The 17,542-nt window shown below is 37.4% G+C and overlaps 2 protein-coding genes and 3 non-coding genes across 5 annotated transcripts in view; 1 reads left to right on the top strand and 4 right to left on the bottom strand.

Moving 5' to 3' along the window:
• Nucleotides 1-17,542, bottom strand: part of LOC143895636 (mannosyl-oligosaccharide alpha-1,2-mannosidase IA-like) — a 301,183-nt gene that overhangs the window by 147,417 nt on the left and 136,224 nt on the right. The window lies entirely within an intron of this gene.
• LOC143895443 (facilitated trehalose transporter Tret1-2 homolog) lies at nt 2,230-4,979 on the bottom strand. Its single transcript, XM_077402530.1, has one exon. The coding sequence runs from the start codon at nt 4,739-4,741 to the stop codon at nt 3,212-3,214; it is 1,530 nt and encodes a 509-aa protein (XP_077258656.1). The 5' UTR covers nt 4,742-4,979; the 3' UTR covers nt 2,230-3,211.
• Nucleotides 11,568-11,640, bottom strand: Trnar-acg (transfer RNA arginine (anticodon ACG)). Its single transcript has one exon. It is a non-coding gene; the product is annotated as a tRNA-Arg (tRNA).
• On the top strand, nt 11,979-12,050 carry Trnae-uuc (transfer RNA glutamic acid (anticodon UUC)). The gene has a single exon. It is a non-coding gene; the product is annotated as a tRNA-Glu (tRNA).
• On the bottom strand, nt 12,796-12,869 carry Trnai-aau (transfer RNA isoleucine (anticodon AAU)). The gene has a single exon. It is a non-coding gene; the product is annotated as a tRNA-Ile (tRNA).

Raw genomic sequence — 17,542 nt, 5'->3', positions numbered from 1 at the left:
ATTTTGTCAGAGAGTCGCGAACTCCCCTGTTGAAAAACCCCGATTTAATCAACGTTTTGTCCTCCAGCTCGTATAAATTTTCTAATGATATCGGAGACAGTTTGAGTTCCTTATCGGAAATGACAACTGCGGATACGCAACTGAGGTGCTTCTCTTTGAATTTCAACGTCTGATAAAACATCTCGCAAACATCGAATAATTTTGTTTGAAAAAAAAAAAAATTAATGACACCACGTGTGTGTATTGACAGATCATATGGGACAATGAATTTTATATACGATTATAAAATCATGTACGAAAGATAGCGGCTGTGGGAGAAGAACCGGGCACACATAATCGCAATTTATTAGCCCCGCGCGAAACATATACGTCAAAAAGAAGCCCGCGATTACAGGGATTGCGCTACAAATGGTCGCAAATACGATTTATTAAGCCGGACAAAGCGTACACCTCTTGGAAAAAAAACCCGCCGCATATAAACAGCGGTTACGCTTTAAGCGATGCAACCGTGGCGCGATGTCGCGATAAAAAGTACCGCTTACAGCGGCATTTGAAAAATTTAATGCAAATGGAGTTGCGCTTTATTGCGCCGAGCGGGACAGAAACCACCTAAATTTTTCGAAACTCTAATCTATGTTCCCTACACTGGCGATGGCGCGTTGGCCGAGACATGAAAGTATAATTGCTGTCTAAATATCGCTTCGCGTCGCGCGGCAAATGCGTAACGTCGAACAAGATGTCATGTCTCGACCGCAAACGCAGAACAATGATGAGGAATGCTTATGAAGTATATAAAACTCACGCGAGACGCGCGCGCGCGTCCGCTGAATTATGGTGTTACATTTTTTGTTTTGTTTACCTCTCGCATTTTTGCCACCGCGCCAGATTACACGCACGATCTTCGCGTTAGTTCAAAATTAATTATTATTGCACGAATATTTGTAACAACAAATATTCGTTCAATTTTTTGATATAATATTTTTTTTTCGAGAGCTGCTGCAATATAAAAAAATAATAAAATCACTTTTTGTTACGGAAGTTAACATATATTTTTATTGTTATATTTACCTGTATTTGCGAACGATATTTGACGTTTGGTATCGAAAACGATACAGTTATACAAACATAAAAATAAAAACATTTTATAATCTGCAATATTTTATTTTTTTTCTCTGATTCAATAATTTCACTTTTCGAAACAAATTCTATTAATTTCATATTACGTTACCTAGTGAGTTTTCTATTATTCGGATTGCGTACACGTTGAAGATACCAAAAATTCACGTAGCACTTTGCAATAGCCAATAATACCTTTTACATTTGAGCTGGCGGTATATATTTATAATATGATGACTATAGCGAGACTCGACCTGAATCAGTGCTAATGTCGTTTCAAATCGAGAGTGCTAAACATTCTCGCTCGACTGCATTTTCCACCGTTAAGCTCCTCAGGGCGGTAGATCGAAGGGAAGTCTGAAGTGTGTGCTTCATCGTCGGCGCAAAAAGCGCCATTGGCGCGGCGCTATCGCGTAGGGACCACCAAGTTTTTATTCCCCTCCATTACACGAGACCTTTCTGAATGGGCCGCACGGGAAAGGACGCACGACGGGTCATTACGCATTCATGAAGATTATATGCAGTTCAGGCACGTCGCGCGTGGGAAATTGGGCCGAGATTGTCCTTATCGTCATAAATCACGTTTGATATCGCCTACTTTTCATTCTCAGTCACTGTCGATCGTGAAATCTTTCAAATTGCCAGATTTCTTTTTCCAGCAGAAACGTACGTGTTCGCCTCCAATATCCATAATAAGTATATACTTGAAGATAAGTTATTTATAAGTATACAAATATATATATGTATATATATAATTCAATTTTTTATTTAACACATAAAACTGCAAAAAAAATTAAAAAAAGACTATGTGTTGCTGCAATATAAGTGACATTTTGCCGTCGCAAAATTGTCGACCAATATTTCGGTAGGGAACTGAGTTTCGCGAAGAAGACTACTGATCGAAAATGGTTATAGTAAAGAGAAGCAAGGATAACGTAACGACCGCTTTGCGTGCTTGCGATAATCAACGCCGAAGCGATCCAAGTAAGAGCATCGCTGGCTGAAGAAAAGAGGGTAATGAGTTAGGATTGGAGATAAAATTAAAAAGAGAAAAACCATTGGAGTTTAGCGTGATTATTGCGCTTATATACCTCTAACGCTTTGAGATTGAAATCATACCGACAGGAAGAATGGTATCTGAAGGATCTAAGAATTAAATAAAAACGGCAACTATAAAAGTTAGTTCGATTAAAGGTAAGATTGCAATTCATTATTCGATTGGCGATTATAACGATTCGTGCGACGCAAAAAACAATACGAGTTAAAATTGAAATCGTGTCATTCCTATTGAGAAACTATAATATCTATCACGTATATGTGTTAGGAAGCGGTAGTAAATTTATCTATCGTTTCCAGAACGTTTTCCGGAAACAGGAAACAATCTTTATCTTCGTCGCCTTGAAATCTCGACGAAGGGGGGCAATGAATCAGGATTCCTCGCATTTTAATAACCCCGACAGCACCGCCATCATATTTCACTCACGTATACGCGCCTAAGTCATTGCGCGGGCCGCTAAACGTCACGCGAGAACCGCCGGGACGAACCGTAATTTCCATCAGCTGCGGTAAGTGGTCCGAGCAATAATCACGTGAGAACGCAATTTTACGGTCCGTCATGCCGGCAAGGCTCGCAGTTAAATTTCTATTGCACTCGCCGCTCCGTCCCGACGGCCGCAGGAGTCATTATTTCGGACGCATCGGTTAATTTTACGGCACGACCGAAATATATCCGGCCGGAAGAATGCGTCGCGTCGTCGCTTACGGCATTGCTTGCGGTAGCGCAGTCAAATACATCATTATGCCGCAAGCTAATCTCAACATCCAAGTTTTAATTTATAAATTGCATTAATTTTTCAAAAACAACAAAAAGAAAGGATATGATGCAGATATGTTTACTTATTGATATCATGCCAAGACAGCGCGCTTTTTTTTAAGAAAGTGACCGAAGAAATAGCAATTTATTTTTATACTAAATTAAAATCTACGAATGCTATTCACGTCGTACATAAATACATTAATTATCACAATATATTCACATACCTATACTTATAAAAATACATATCATATTCTGTAACATCTGCTCATTAAATGATCGTCATTTATCAAGCGGCATTTTCTTATCCAATCCGTTGTTTTCCACAAAAGAAACACGCTCGCGGAGTGGTACGTCCGCGCTTTGTGCTTGCGGTGCGTGAAATTCTTTGCCAAAAGACATCTGAATCTCTTGCAAGGTTTTGTTCTTGGTTTCAGGAAGAATGAAGTACAAAACACTAGTTCCGACCAACGCCACAGTACCGTAAACGGCGAATGTACCTTCGGGCTTTACAAATTCCATCATAAGCGGCATCGTCTTGATCACCACGAACAAACACGCGAAATTGAAGCTGGTCGCTAATCCGGAACCGAACCCACGGTGTTTTCTCGAGAACAGTTCGCCGCAATACATCCAGGGTAAGAAAAACAATCCCATTGACAGTAGGCCGACGTAAGTGATGAGTAGAATCATGGGGCTCCAGGGTCTTCCAATGTCAAATGTCAGACACGCGCTTAAAGATAGCATGGTGATAGCCGCGCCGAAGCCGGATATAAGCATCACGGTGCGCCTGCGGCATATTTTCAGAAAAACGAACACGAGAACGGCGAATATCAGACGAATGACGTCGACGATCAGCGTTATCAGGTACGCGTAAGCCGGGCCGGAGACGTCCGTCAACATCTCGACGCAGTAGAAAGTCATCACGTTGGTGCCTGAGAATTGCATGATGAAAAAATACAGGCAAACGATGCTGAAAGGCATCAGGAAGTTGCGCGAGGACCACGTCTTCCTGAACGAGCGCAGCAACGACCGTTTCTCGATTCTCTTCGCCGATATTTCCGCGAGCCTGTCGGTTTCCAGCAGGGAGAACTCCTCGAGTGACTCCTCGCCACGGAGGTATATCCAGGAGCGCCTCGCATTCTCGATCTTGCCTTTACCCAGTAGCCACAACGGGCTCTCTTGCGAGTAGACGCAGAGGATCCAACAGATTACGGGCAACACGCCGCTAATGTACGCGGTGGTTCGCCAATGCAGCCAAGTTCCCATTGCGTGACACGCCAATATACCGGCCGAAAGGGTCAAGCTGGTTGCCCCCAGCAGAACGCCACGTAACTGAGGATCGGTCGTTTCACTCAGGTAGATCGAAAATATGGGCGCCAAGACTCCGGCGCAGTACCCACAGAGGAGTCTGCCCGCTATCAAAACGTTTATGCTGTTGGCGAGAGCGATAATCAGCCAGCTGATAAAATAGACGGGAAACAGTAGTGTCACTGACGTCTTTCTGCCGAGTTTTTCCGCCACGAATCCACCGGTCCAACATCCCGGGGCTACTAGCAGAGTCACGGCTGCCGCGATCCACGACTCCTGGTCGATGCTGAGCGCTCCGAAATGATCCGCGCTCGCAGATTCGGAAGATAAAGATTCACTGTCATTGGTCGAAATTGTCTTCAGCTGCGGCAGAAGAATCGCGCTGTAGCCGCTCGACATACCGGTCACGCAGACACCCAACAATGGTCCCAGAGCTGTCATCGATTGCCTGAGACGCAACTTAACTTTGGTATCTGGTACATTATAATCATTAATCTTCATTGCGATATCTACAACAATCTCGGTCGTGGGGAAAAAAATGCGGAGGAGTTGATACAGAATGACGTAACTGTTCACCGTTCACTATTCGTGATATACACCCATCTGCGCTATAATTTCACTATCTCCTAATCTTTTAAACAAATTTTCAAATATTTAAGTTCGTTGAAATGCACACATCACGAATGTTCGATCGATGGAATGAGAGTGGTCACTGCTTTGATTAGCAACGCAGCTGAGATAAGCGCAAAATAAAAAAAAATATATATATATATATATATATATTGCTCGATTATATTATCTATACTATAAAGCGATATCTGTGATTACGTAAAGTTGTTCTACACGAAGATCGCGATTGATTACATTTTATCCCTTCCACTCTTTATCTAATGTCTTGGCTGATATTGAAACCGGACTGAGTTTTATGCACGATAACTGAAATAACAAACTTATATCGATAAATTGGAAATATAGGCCCAACTGTCTTTTATCGATAAAAGCGCGCTTTTATTTCCGAGATGCTACAGTTCACGTTACATATATACTACGGCATTTTAGAAATAATAAAGTGCGCTTTTATCAATAAAAGAGAGTTGAGAATATGGGCCATTGGTTCTTTTGGAAATTCACGAATATAAGAGAAGTAGGTTAAATGAAAGCCACACAGACGCGGTAAATAATGCGCGAAAGTTCTTTAAATTTTAAAATAACGCCTAATAATTCTATTACATTATTTTCCAACCTTAGTAAACTATGCGCCGACTAAATTGTCAGACTTGCAACACAGTTCTGATTGGAGTAGTAAAATACTCTCCCTCCTGCCTAATTAAATCGTTTCGATTTAAATATGTATAATACACAGAATTATCAAACGTTATTCTAAAATTTAAAGAACTTTTGCGCATCATTTACCTACCGCGTCTGATGGCTCTCATTTTTTTCGCCCGCTTCTCGTATATTATGTCGATAAATAGAGATAATCCGTGCGATGGGGCAGTTACACGAACAATACGACGACTGTTAGAAAATTACATTCGCAATTGTGTTAAACACGTAAAGATCAAAATAATGATTTGTTATTAGAAGAAAGTCATTTAATTACCCGGCTACGGAAGTCGTCGGACCTTTTTTTGCTCTTACAAGGAAATACGAAATATAAACCTCAATTTCACGGCTATTTTCTCTAAAGAGGGAAAATTTCACGTAATACCGCCGTGTGTCAGTCATATGATGTTGCATCCTTTTACGAACTAACAAGATGTAATCTCCTTTGAAATGATTTGAATACCATTGAGATCCTTTTCAGAGGCTTTAACGCTCGGAGCTACTCAGACAGTGTCTGGCGGTATATTCTCAGCAACATATAAAACTGGTGGGAAAGAAGAGCAAGATAAGCAAGCTATCAAGAGAGAGAGAAAGAGATGTATCGTTATATAAAATTCACAACAAGGTTATTTTTAAAATTTTTCTGAAAAATGTCGCAAGACAATTGTCATAAAAAAATTTGCAAGACACACTAATTATCATATCGCATGTAATAAAACAACAATAATATAAAACTTGAATTTAAAAATAAAGAATAGAAGAAAATATATTTTTGCTTTTCTGTTAAATGTACAATTTCATCCTTTTCTTTGCCGTCTAGCAATTTAAAAAATCTGAGTTCCACACATGTGGCACACAAATCCGACTCTACATATATCTACATTATCCCCACGCAGCAAATTCGAGGGTCTCGTGTTGAAATAATTAAGTCGGCCCACCGTTCTGTATATAGAAAATTTAGACGCACCGCATGTGTGTGTGTGTGGTGTGTGTGTGTGCGTGACGCGCACATACGCCCTCGCATAAAAATGAAACCGAAAATCTCCATACATCTCCTACCGCGCTCGTGTAAAATAATTTTCCCGCAGCTCCTCGGAAATACGCGTGGTATTTTAACTAGCTGAAAAGGGATTTAAATGATCCGGGGTGGCGGCCGTGGGAATTTGGAAGAGAGCCGTGAATTTAATACGCATACAACTCCCTCGTCGAGCGACGGGGTGTTTCCTATTTTGGACAGTTGCCAAATGCGATTTTCGCGTTATTTATCTTTCGCGAACGAGGATACGCGCGCGTCCGCGCGAGGATGAGGATCGGGCTCGTACGCATCGATGTGCCACGATGCATCGTCCGCTTGTTCCGACGATTAAAAACTAACGACTCCGCCAGAGAGAAAAGGTGTAATGCCAAACGAGAGATATTTAACACGTTTTTGGTGTTTCGGCTGTAATTAAACGCTTTTGCACTGTTTTCGCTGCAAATTTCCGCCATTAATTTCGAATAATTCTTATCCGTGTAGAAACTGTGGATTTATACCATATTCTCTCTTGTTCGCAGGAATTATCGTAAATAGAGATACGTAAAAAAAACTGCACAGAAAGAGAAAAACAATTTTTGTTATATTTTCAACATGTTTTTGTCTTTAAACTTGTTAAGATCCCCGCTGAAAAAAAAATCTAAAGAGATTACTCCGCGAGTGATCTAATTTTCTCGGAATAGAAGTGAAGAAAAAAAATCTTCTTTTCCTATTGGCTTCGTTTGAGACTTTACCCGTAAGTTTCGCGTACGGTGTTTCAGGACCGGTCGATAGTTAAAATTCTTACAACGCGAAGGCAATCAGTAAACCAATAGAAATCAAGGGATCGGACGGGCAAATAGTGAACCTGGCAAATTTCCGCCAATTCTATTATCGGGGATTTCTAACTCTGATATAACGGTAAATATTCTGTCGCGCTCTGTGTGCCTGCTCATCATCTACTTCGGCCTCACGTCGCGTACGAGATACGCCTTTTAATGTCGAGGACTCTCAAAAGTCTCGTTATCCCGCGAGCCCCTGCGTACTTCGACGTTAGAGGGAGGACTTGTTTAACGGCGAACGCTTTTACGAGAGTACCCGTTGAGATCCACGAAGAACAAGGAGCTTGTGGGTGCATTTTGATGAACTCGAGAAAGAATGAAAGAGTCAGAATGCAGTTTCACGAGAGAGCGGAGCGTAACAGTTAGCAATGATGAAAACGACGAGAGTCAAATTGTGATATTAGATGTACATAAATTTAATCATATAACGTCACGTAAATTCAATTTGAAAATTCGTCGCTTCGATATTTCGAGAGACATACGCATAATACGTCATATTTAAACATTTCTGTAAAACAAACAGGCAATCTGGGGGGGGGGGACGATGCAATATCGTCGGCATAATTTCTGGAATATGGATACAGCGTTTGCGAAAGCTTCCCCTTCGTAAAAGCGCCGAAATTTGGCGGAAAATTTATAAGCGCAATCTCGGGAGAAATTTCTGTAAGACCTCGGGTAATTTTAAGGTTTAATATAAGTTTTACTCGTCGTCTCTTCTCGGCCTCGTGTACAGGAGAGAGACTTATTTAACGGTGGATGCGCTCTTATAAGAGTGCATGTCGAGTACTCAGGAAGGCCAGAGACGTCGTAGATGAATGTTGACAAGCTCTTGAGGAATGATGCAAGGAGACTTTGAAAGTATGTCCCTTCGTAACGATGAAACCTCTGCGAAATGTTTCCCGCTATTATTTTCGCACGGCGGGCTTATTATGACACAATGGCGATATTATGATAATAATGTAAAAGTATAATTAAGTAGTTCTCTTTAATTCGTATATGAACGTAAAATTTCAACTTTAAAATACGAGAAAAAAATTAATGTATTGGTATACGCTTGTATCCGTTTCGCATATTTGTGGCATGTATAATTAATCGTAAGAATATTAGCTTTTATCTAATTTTTAATTTTTATCTACATATGTGTTTAATTAACACCAGTATATTTATCTGTCATTAGTAGAATATCTGCTCGTTTCCAAAACATTCTGTCAGCATGTATAACACACCTGACGACTAAAAGCCTCGAGAAAGCCGCCTCGCGCCGCCGCGCCGTCGAACGCGGGATAGGCCAGCTCGCGCAGGGAGATTGATGTGTTCCGGAGCAGAGAAAAAAACACCTCACGTGGGATGCATTTGTTCGGGGGTTTCAGGTGAAGAAAAAAGGCTGCTTCTGTGTTGGAACGACCGAGAGGAAAGTTTCCATGCGAGAGAGGATAGCCATAGGAAGGGAGCAAATGACGAAGGTCGCGAAAACGAGTATACTAACTTTTATTTCCTTGGGGATACCGAGGCATGATGCGGCGAGCGAAAAAAAAGGCTTTCAGACCCTTTTCGACGGTCAAACATTGCACTCTTTGTAAGTTCTCGCTTGAATGCTCTCTTTTACAGTAACCACGTGCGACGTGGGAATCTACTTAATTGATTAAGGAATACAAACCACGGCGAATTTGAAACATAAATGGAAATGCAAGATTGACATAAAGATCGTGGAACAGAATTAGAAAAACGTTTAGAATGCATAAGTCATGCGCGGTCACAAACTTCTGTTGAAACGAATAATTAAAATGTTACAAACTTTTTATTACTTGACAATGCAATTTGTAACCGTTCTACAAATAGGCAATTCGCACGTGTTAAACGAACATTTAATTAAAAATGCACATGCACCAACATCATAATAAGCTGTACCATATTTTTAACATTTCACAATACATTTGGCGTAAAAATTACATTTGGAAAGCAATGGCTAGAATTTTGTTCATAAATAAAATTAAAAGTTAATCCTTTTTCCTCTGTGGAAAAATCAACATTTATATACTACATGAAATAGATTAACACAATGCACTTCATGTACGGTTTAACGTAGCCGATTGATGTGAAAAAATATTGCTCAACATGGCAAATCGTTTATTTTTTTGCGAGTTATTTTGCACATTTCGTTACCTAAAAACCGATTTATTAAAATTTTTTTAAAAATTTCGGATTAATTGAGACAACTTTGAAAAAAATGATTAGCGATTGCTCATCACTCGGACTATCAATCTTTCGTGCTCCTCTCCGCGGATTCATAACGCGTCCCTCTCTTTGCAATAATATCCAATATATTACCGATGTTCCACGTGCGAGTCGTGCCAGCGGATGGCGAAATGATTGTTTTATGAGTGGTCTCATCGCCTCGTTTGCGTTGAGACGAACTCTCAGGGTATGAGCAAAACATTTTTTCGCAATAAGGGATCTGTAACGCAAAATGACGCAAAGGACATTTGCGAAGATATTTGCGGGAACAAGTATATGCGCAAACATAGTACAGAAAAATTCGTCTTTAATGACGAAATTATCGTCAATCTAATATGTTTGGTATAATACAGAAGTGTTCTGCTATCACATATTTCTTATATGCACCAATATTTATGTACTCTGGTGTAAAATAAGAAAGAAAACACATAGTGACACAATAGAACAAACAAAAAAAAAGGAAGTTAGAACGGATTATCAAACCCAGAAGCAAATGTGTTACATATGTGTTTTTATCTTTCTCAGTAATATAATTATTTATTTTATATTACATTTCTTGATATTTATTTTAAAATCCGTAAATTTTAAGAAACATTTAATATATTTTCTCTTTCTATTCCATATATTTTACTTCTGTATATTAGATAAAGAAAATATTCGTCTCTTATATATCAAAACGATCGTGTTGGAATGTTCTAACTGAACGTAGATTCTAATCTACCTTTTTTAGAATAATATTTCAAAAATATTCTTTCACTTTAAATCCATTTTCGGTGACTTGAGTGCCAAGTACTTCAACAAACAAAGCTAAAAAATAAATAGAAAGTGATCAAATAATTTATCAGTGATATAATACGAAATATATTGTAGATAAATAGATATATAGATAAACAGAGATATGTAAATAGATAGAGAGAGGGAGACAAAGAGAGAAAAAAAGAAAGAAAGAAGCACATATCTCTTTTTTAATTTTATTATTAGATCTGTCAAAATATGCAGTCTAATAAAACGAAATTTATGAAGGTATGTCACTCAGTTTTGTTAATAGTTTTATTACATACTGGGTAAAACTGCTTTAAACCCGCTGTCAATCCAATAAGCTTTTTCTTTCGATATTATTCGTTCCGCAAAGCATGTATCGACGTGTTCAAGAGTGAGTTATGCCATGGAGAATAAACCAGGACAAAAACGCCTAAGTCAATATCAGCCGTTAAGCCGTTATGGACATTCATGCACATATATACATACATATAGATATATTACTTATTTATTTCGTGTACGCGTCAAATTTAAAAGTCGATTATAATATAAAAAAAAATCTGATGTTATCCTTTTGTAATGTTATATTTAATAATCTAATACAAAGTTGTCTTAAAAATTTTGAAGCAACAAATATATAATTGCGTATATAAAACATCTGTAGAAACAAACAACATTATAGCTTCTTTCGCAATTTTTGCACAAAAATATCGTATATGAAATTATAAAATTAAAGCATGTTCAATATTTTTTATTTGTATTATGCTTCAATATAGTGGATAATAATTTTTCTTTTGGTCCATTACATTTTCTCAATGCATTAAGCTTACAATTAATAGAAATTCAATAGACTGATAAAAATCAAACGCCGTCACTTAATTTTCGACGTATTTAGCATATTTGCATGCGTATGTGTTTATAAGTATATAAATTTATAAGTATAGTTCACAAAGTCACGAAACGAATTCTAATATTTTACTCTAGAAAATTTCAATATGACTTATATATTGTTAACATTTTCTTATGCAATTGCCTATACGTCGTGCCATTTAATAAAATAGAAACATGCAAAATATATTTCTTAAAAAATATATAGATTTTCTATTGTAATCATATTCTAACTTTTAGTGATAAATTGTGTGAAAAAAAAAACCGATCCTGCCAGGATTCGAACCTGGAATCTTCTGATCCGTAGTCAGACGCGTTATCCGTTGCGCCACAGGACCATTGAAGTTCCAAGTTCAACGTGCACAGTTTACTATACTGTCTAAATATCTATGCTTCAAATAACAAAAACATTTATAATACTAAATCAAGTTTATTATAAGTTTCATTTTACATAGAAAATAATTTTTGGAGTATATTCCGCTAAGTATTTAATAAATTCGAGAGTTAACACGGCTGATAATATGACAATATTCAATCATTATATTCGCGTAATATTGCGATTTATATAATTGAAAAAAAAATGTAATCAGAGAATTTAACTTGAAAAATTTAATTTAGATCATTTGTAGCATTATGTCAGCGTCTTGAACCGGTTTATAAGAACTGCCTTCAACAATCCGGTATGGTCTAGTGGCTAGGATACCTGGCTTTCACCCAGGAGGCTCGGGTTCGATTCCCGGTACCGGAAATTTTTTTTTTTTTCAAAAATTTTATATAAAATAAAATTTTTCATGTGAATCTCATGGATAGATACCAATATTAGTAAATTTTCCAGAAGCTGTAATTTTGCATTTAATATTTTAATATTCAACATATGCGCGGATAAGATTCTGTACGCGATCAATAGATATCGCATCACGGTTGCGAAACGAAGAAGAGTAAATAAGACACGGCTATTGCTTTTCTCAACGAAAAAACTTTTTCCTATTACAAAAGCCACGTCTACCATTCTCCAAGGCTGTCCCAAAACGGTCCCATTAACGCCTCGCCAAACAAGCCGCGTCGAACTGGAAAAAGTTACTCAATTAGAGTTCTGGGTCGTTTCGAAACTTGCTTCGTATTCAGCCGAAACTCAAATTCTTCCTTCTCCTCGTGCACTGCTTTTTGCACAACCACAAGCACGTACTTCTTCCGAAGTTCAGGGCACCGTGACCGCCGTCGGTCGAACTTTTTTCGGCTTGATAAGTCGCGCACGTAACCCCAGCACAATAAGGAAAAAGAACATATAGACGCGGAAGAAGACAAAAAATTTCAAAGGTAGCCTTTTCTTCCAAGCACTGGAATAACATTTAATTAGTATATTTTAATTGGAAAATTTTGAAGGCGTATTTAATTTAATTTCTAATTTTGACATATTAAAATGTACGTAATTAAAAAAATTACTTTATAATTCTAAAATATAAGCATGATAATTTTCTACAGAGAAAAAAATTTGGCCCATGAGGGGATCGAACCCGCGACCTTCGCGTTATTAGCACGACGCTCTAACCAACTGAGCTAATGGGCCAACTTGCCTCAGAGCTTGTCGTACAAATTCACAACTAACGTATCATTATTTTTATATTTTTCTATACCTATATAGATTTCTAAAATACAAATAATTTTAAATACAATTACTATTATTATTAAGATAAAGCCAATTTTTTATCTTTTCATTTTTGAAAACAGGCGATTTTATTTTAAAATAAATCGACAAGTCAAATAAAATAAAAATAATTAAAAAAGACATCAGTAATATGTAAAAATAAATAAAATAACGTACATTATAAAATATTTATCTAGCATTAATTCTTCTCCAAAATTAAACGTAATATTTTTAATCCATTACGCTAATTTTATTGAAACAATCCAGTAAAAAATGTTTGTCAAATACCAATGTTTGTCAAATGTCAATTAATAGTATTCTGTATTGAAAGAGGCGAGTTTATATTAGAAGCAAAACAAGATATAAATATTATGTCGAATGTTATGCGCAATAACAATCGTTACGCTGTTGGATTGATAGCAATCGATACGGAAATATTGTGCAACGATAACGAGCGTCATTGAACGCTGCCGGATAAAGACATGGTAAATATTTAATCTATATTAAGATGGAAAGAATTTTATGCAAAAGAAAAATAATATTGACTGGACCGTAGAAAAACACGATGAGTATTTAAATCATACTGTGTAAATCATGCAAGTCTTGTTTCTAAATATATATACTTGGACCTTTGATATCTTTTTTAAATAAAGCTATTATTCAACTAATATTACAATATCTATATAATACCACCGACCACCGAGGCATTAAAAAAGGTACTTTATTCTCATTATAATGTTGCTTTTTGAATATTTATAGCACTATAGTTGTGTGCACCTTGTTTTTCTCCTGCAATAACGTTGTATGTGTGTGTGCCTCTTTAGCGATACCAAATTTACGGAGTGACGCTGGCGAGTCCGATAACTGCTCAGCGTTTTTACTGTCTTGTACATACAACCCTAATAATTCTGCGGCTCCCTTTCCCTCTCTTTCTCTCTTTCTCTCTCTTTCTCTTTAACAAAAAATATCGTCATGAAGTAAGTCTACAGGCTATCATAAAGTATTAAGCCGCTGCAGGTGTCCTGCATGACCCTACCACGGCGTCAGCGAGAACTTTCCTTTCTTTTACCTTCATACCATACGCCCAGCAATCTGCTACCATCTGGCAGAGCTTCAAAAAGAAGAAAGAGTAACGTGTATGAACTTTAACGCGGCTACGGGGAGTGAAGAAACGTGGCTGCGGGCACGAGTTGATTGTCCATAAAGAATTTATAGCAGATATGATTAGATGAAAAATTAAGATATTTTATTTAAAACTGCACAATTCAGTAAAAATGTTATTAGCTAAGAATTTATAGCATGTGTATCCTACACATAGATAGAAAATTTTATTTAGATTATATTTGTAATTGTTAGGGAATTCATATATCTTCATCCGAGTTCTTATCACTTTTTAGAGATAATAACATATAACATTTGATTTAAATTTCCACAGATTTATTGTGAATAAAAAATTTTATCAAAAGACGTGCAGCGTCTCGCGCACAACACACTTTCTCGTAAAGTGTATTATTTTACACTTATATTATATGCAGCAACGTTAAAAGGATCATAGAGAATTTACATAACAATACAAGACGGTTTTTAAATTGACGGATATTTTTTTCATAAAAATAAACAATAACATTCCTGAAATAGAAACGCATTTTTTCATCTAAATTCTTTTTTTGAACACGCATTAACAATGGAAAATACTGGATAGTTTAGTAACATTTCCAACAATATAAGTATCCCAGTTGCAATAAAAAAAATGACACGTCACCGTCGCAAAGTTCAAACGAAATATTTTCATTTGCTTGAGTAAATCGCCATAAAATGGTCGGGCAAAAACGATCGGACAAACTGACCATGTTCGCTATCGACTCGATGCTCACAGCATGTCCCAGTTACATCGTAAAACTGTCGTTTTTTGGCTCAATCCCGACTAGCCAAGATTAAATTGAAGCCCGTCGCATATCTCGATTTAACTTGTATGCACGTATATGTATACATGCATATATACAACTGATTCCACAGAGGCTGAAATCGAACTCAACTGACGTGAAACGAAAAAAAGAAAAAAAGCCTGTTATCTTCAAACTGTTATCTTTACGAAAATATAATAAAAAATTGACAAAAAATATACTTTACTGTTTTCCTTCTCCTAGTAGAAATTTGCCACTCTAGTTCCATTCATTTTATACATTACTATATTATTTTAATATTAAAACAGTCAATATTAAGATGAAATTAAATTTATATTAAATAAAACATAAAATAAAATCAGATATTATTTTCAACGATATATTTAACGTTAAGTGGCATATAGCGTACATTCGTCTTGGATAAAAAGCGAACAGTACGAGTGAAGCATGAGACAATTAACGGCGGTACCTGCCCTCTATACCATCACGTTTCATATATAGTCTGGCCGAGCGACGGGTCGATTGGGATCGTTGAGAAGGTGAAGGGAATCGAAGTGTGTGCGGAACCTCAACGGGTCCCCGAACAATCAGCGACAAATGCCGCTACTTGGGTGGCAGCGTTCTACCGCTTGCTCTCCTCCACCTTCGGTCCACCATGATTCTCAGCTGTGAAATCCGTTTCTGGAATCGCGACACGAATTTCTGACGGTACGAAAAAAGTTCCTGCGTCTTTGTGCGACTTTCGCAGAAGTCATTGACGAAAATGCCGCTGTTAAAATTCACACGGGGTTCGCTGTTCTACACCGAATAACTAAAAATTAAACTTTAGACAATATATATCTAGATTAAATCATCCAATGAGAAGTGATTAAGCAAAGTTGATGTATTGCAAGTATCATATCATTTCACTAAATATTAAAATCATAACTGAATATAAAAAATGACCGGAAGAGCATATACGATTATTTCTATCGCAAGAAGTAATTATTCACAGACCGCGAGTTTCCACTGTGCGGAACAAATTTTTCTTCTCGCTGGCTGAATTATAGCGCGTGCAACGGCGCGGATTACTCTCCAACGCGCGGTCCATTTTAGCAAGATGCAAACTAGACGGGTGTAATTAATTAAGGAGATTATTAATATCAGTTAGATGTACCGAGAATCCGCAATTCCGAGATATCTCGTCCCAAGGATACTTCGCATTATTTTTACGTGATTCCGATGAAGGACACTTAAGACCGCCGTTTTATTGAGCTCTAATAATTGATCGTGAAGTACGTAATTGCATAAGACAACGTGTAATTATCTCCTTAATAAGACAGCAATAACGTTTGCCGTAATTACAGAGACATATACGCGATACAAAAGACCGAAAGACGTATAATTATAACATGTATAATCAGATATATGTATGTATATATACAATTATACATATATGTATATATACACATCACAAATGTGTGATATATGATGTGTATACAATCAGATTTTACGATTACGCGCTTTTCTCACGATTATACATACCTCACACGTTGCTTAGTAAACAGACATCATTAAACAGAGATAGACAAAGACACGTAGGTCATAAGCATTAGTCGCGTATGTAATTTCTTTATAAAATCTACTTAATAATTTGTTTTAAATTTAGATACTTAATTACGGATATAAATTCGTGTGAAGCAGTCAATTCAATTTTATAGCATTTAATTTATATTTATTTATACAGAAATACGTGACGCACCCTAAAAAATATATTTATTGTTCGTTTGACAATTGATATAGAAATAGTGGTAATTTTATCTATAACTGACAGAATTGTGTGTCAAGGCTACTTGTGTGGCTACTTGTGCGTGCAGAATAAATAAATCAAACGTTTATTGAGCACGAAATGTTATCACACATTTCTCGATAGCCAAAACAACCAATATCGATTGAATGGCATGTGATAAGCGATAAGAAAACTATCTTCGATGCGAGACTTGTCGGGCCACATTATCGCCGGGAGCAAATGTAATTAAGGCGAATTTACGAGGTGTCCTCTCGCAACCTGCGGTTTTCAAAAGAGCACGGCAGCGTGCACCGACCGATTTCGACAAGTACTCGCGTGCAACAGCGGCGTATTTCAAAAAACAGCGTCTATATCATGTGACTTTAAATTTATCCTCGATCACACAGCTTATATTACGGACAAGCACGACCGGGTGCCACCCCAGTTAGAGACGACGTCTCCTCGAGACGTTTTCCACTCTCAAGAGAGAATTCTTCCAGGTGCAATTATGTTTTCCCCGATGTTTCGAGCCCCTTCTGCCTCCCGCGGCGCCTATTATCAACGAGAGTCATTAGATGCGCGTCAGATGATCCGCAACAACACTCGTTATTATTCACGGCCGACACGAAGGCCGACGTTCGCAATGTGATAACGGTGATTATAAAGATTCATGGTGCACGCGAAAGCGAAAGATTTATTTTGTTGACGTTTCGATGATTAACGGTATATATGTCTAAGGCTTATCGCGTGTTCTTTCAGGCACAACATATTTTTGATATATGTCAGATTTTTTCATTCTCCTTGGCAAGAAATTTTTTTGTCAGATTAGTCGTTATTATCTTTTTAACTTTTCTCAACTTGAAGTCGGCAAGAACCGATGGATAATGGAACATGATAGATAATTCGTCATATAGAATTGGTCA

This window comes from Temnothorax americanus, unplaced genomic scaffold (assembly GCF_048541705.1).
Source record: "Temnothorax americanus isolate GAGA-0224 unplaced genomic scaffold, ASM4854170v1 Scaffold16, whole genome shotgun sequence".
In the NCBI taxonomy this organism is placed as follows: Eukaryota; Metazoa; Arthropoda; class Insecta; order Hymenoptera; family Formicidae; genus Temnothorax; species Temnothorax americanus.
This window is presented reverse-complemented; position numbering and strand designations above follow the sequence as displayed.

Coding starts and splice junctions, on each gene's coding strand:
- LOC143895443 (XM_077402530.1), bottom strand. CDS start 4,741: ATGAAGATTAATGATTATAATGTACCAGATACCAAAGTTAAGTTGCGT.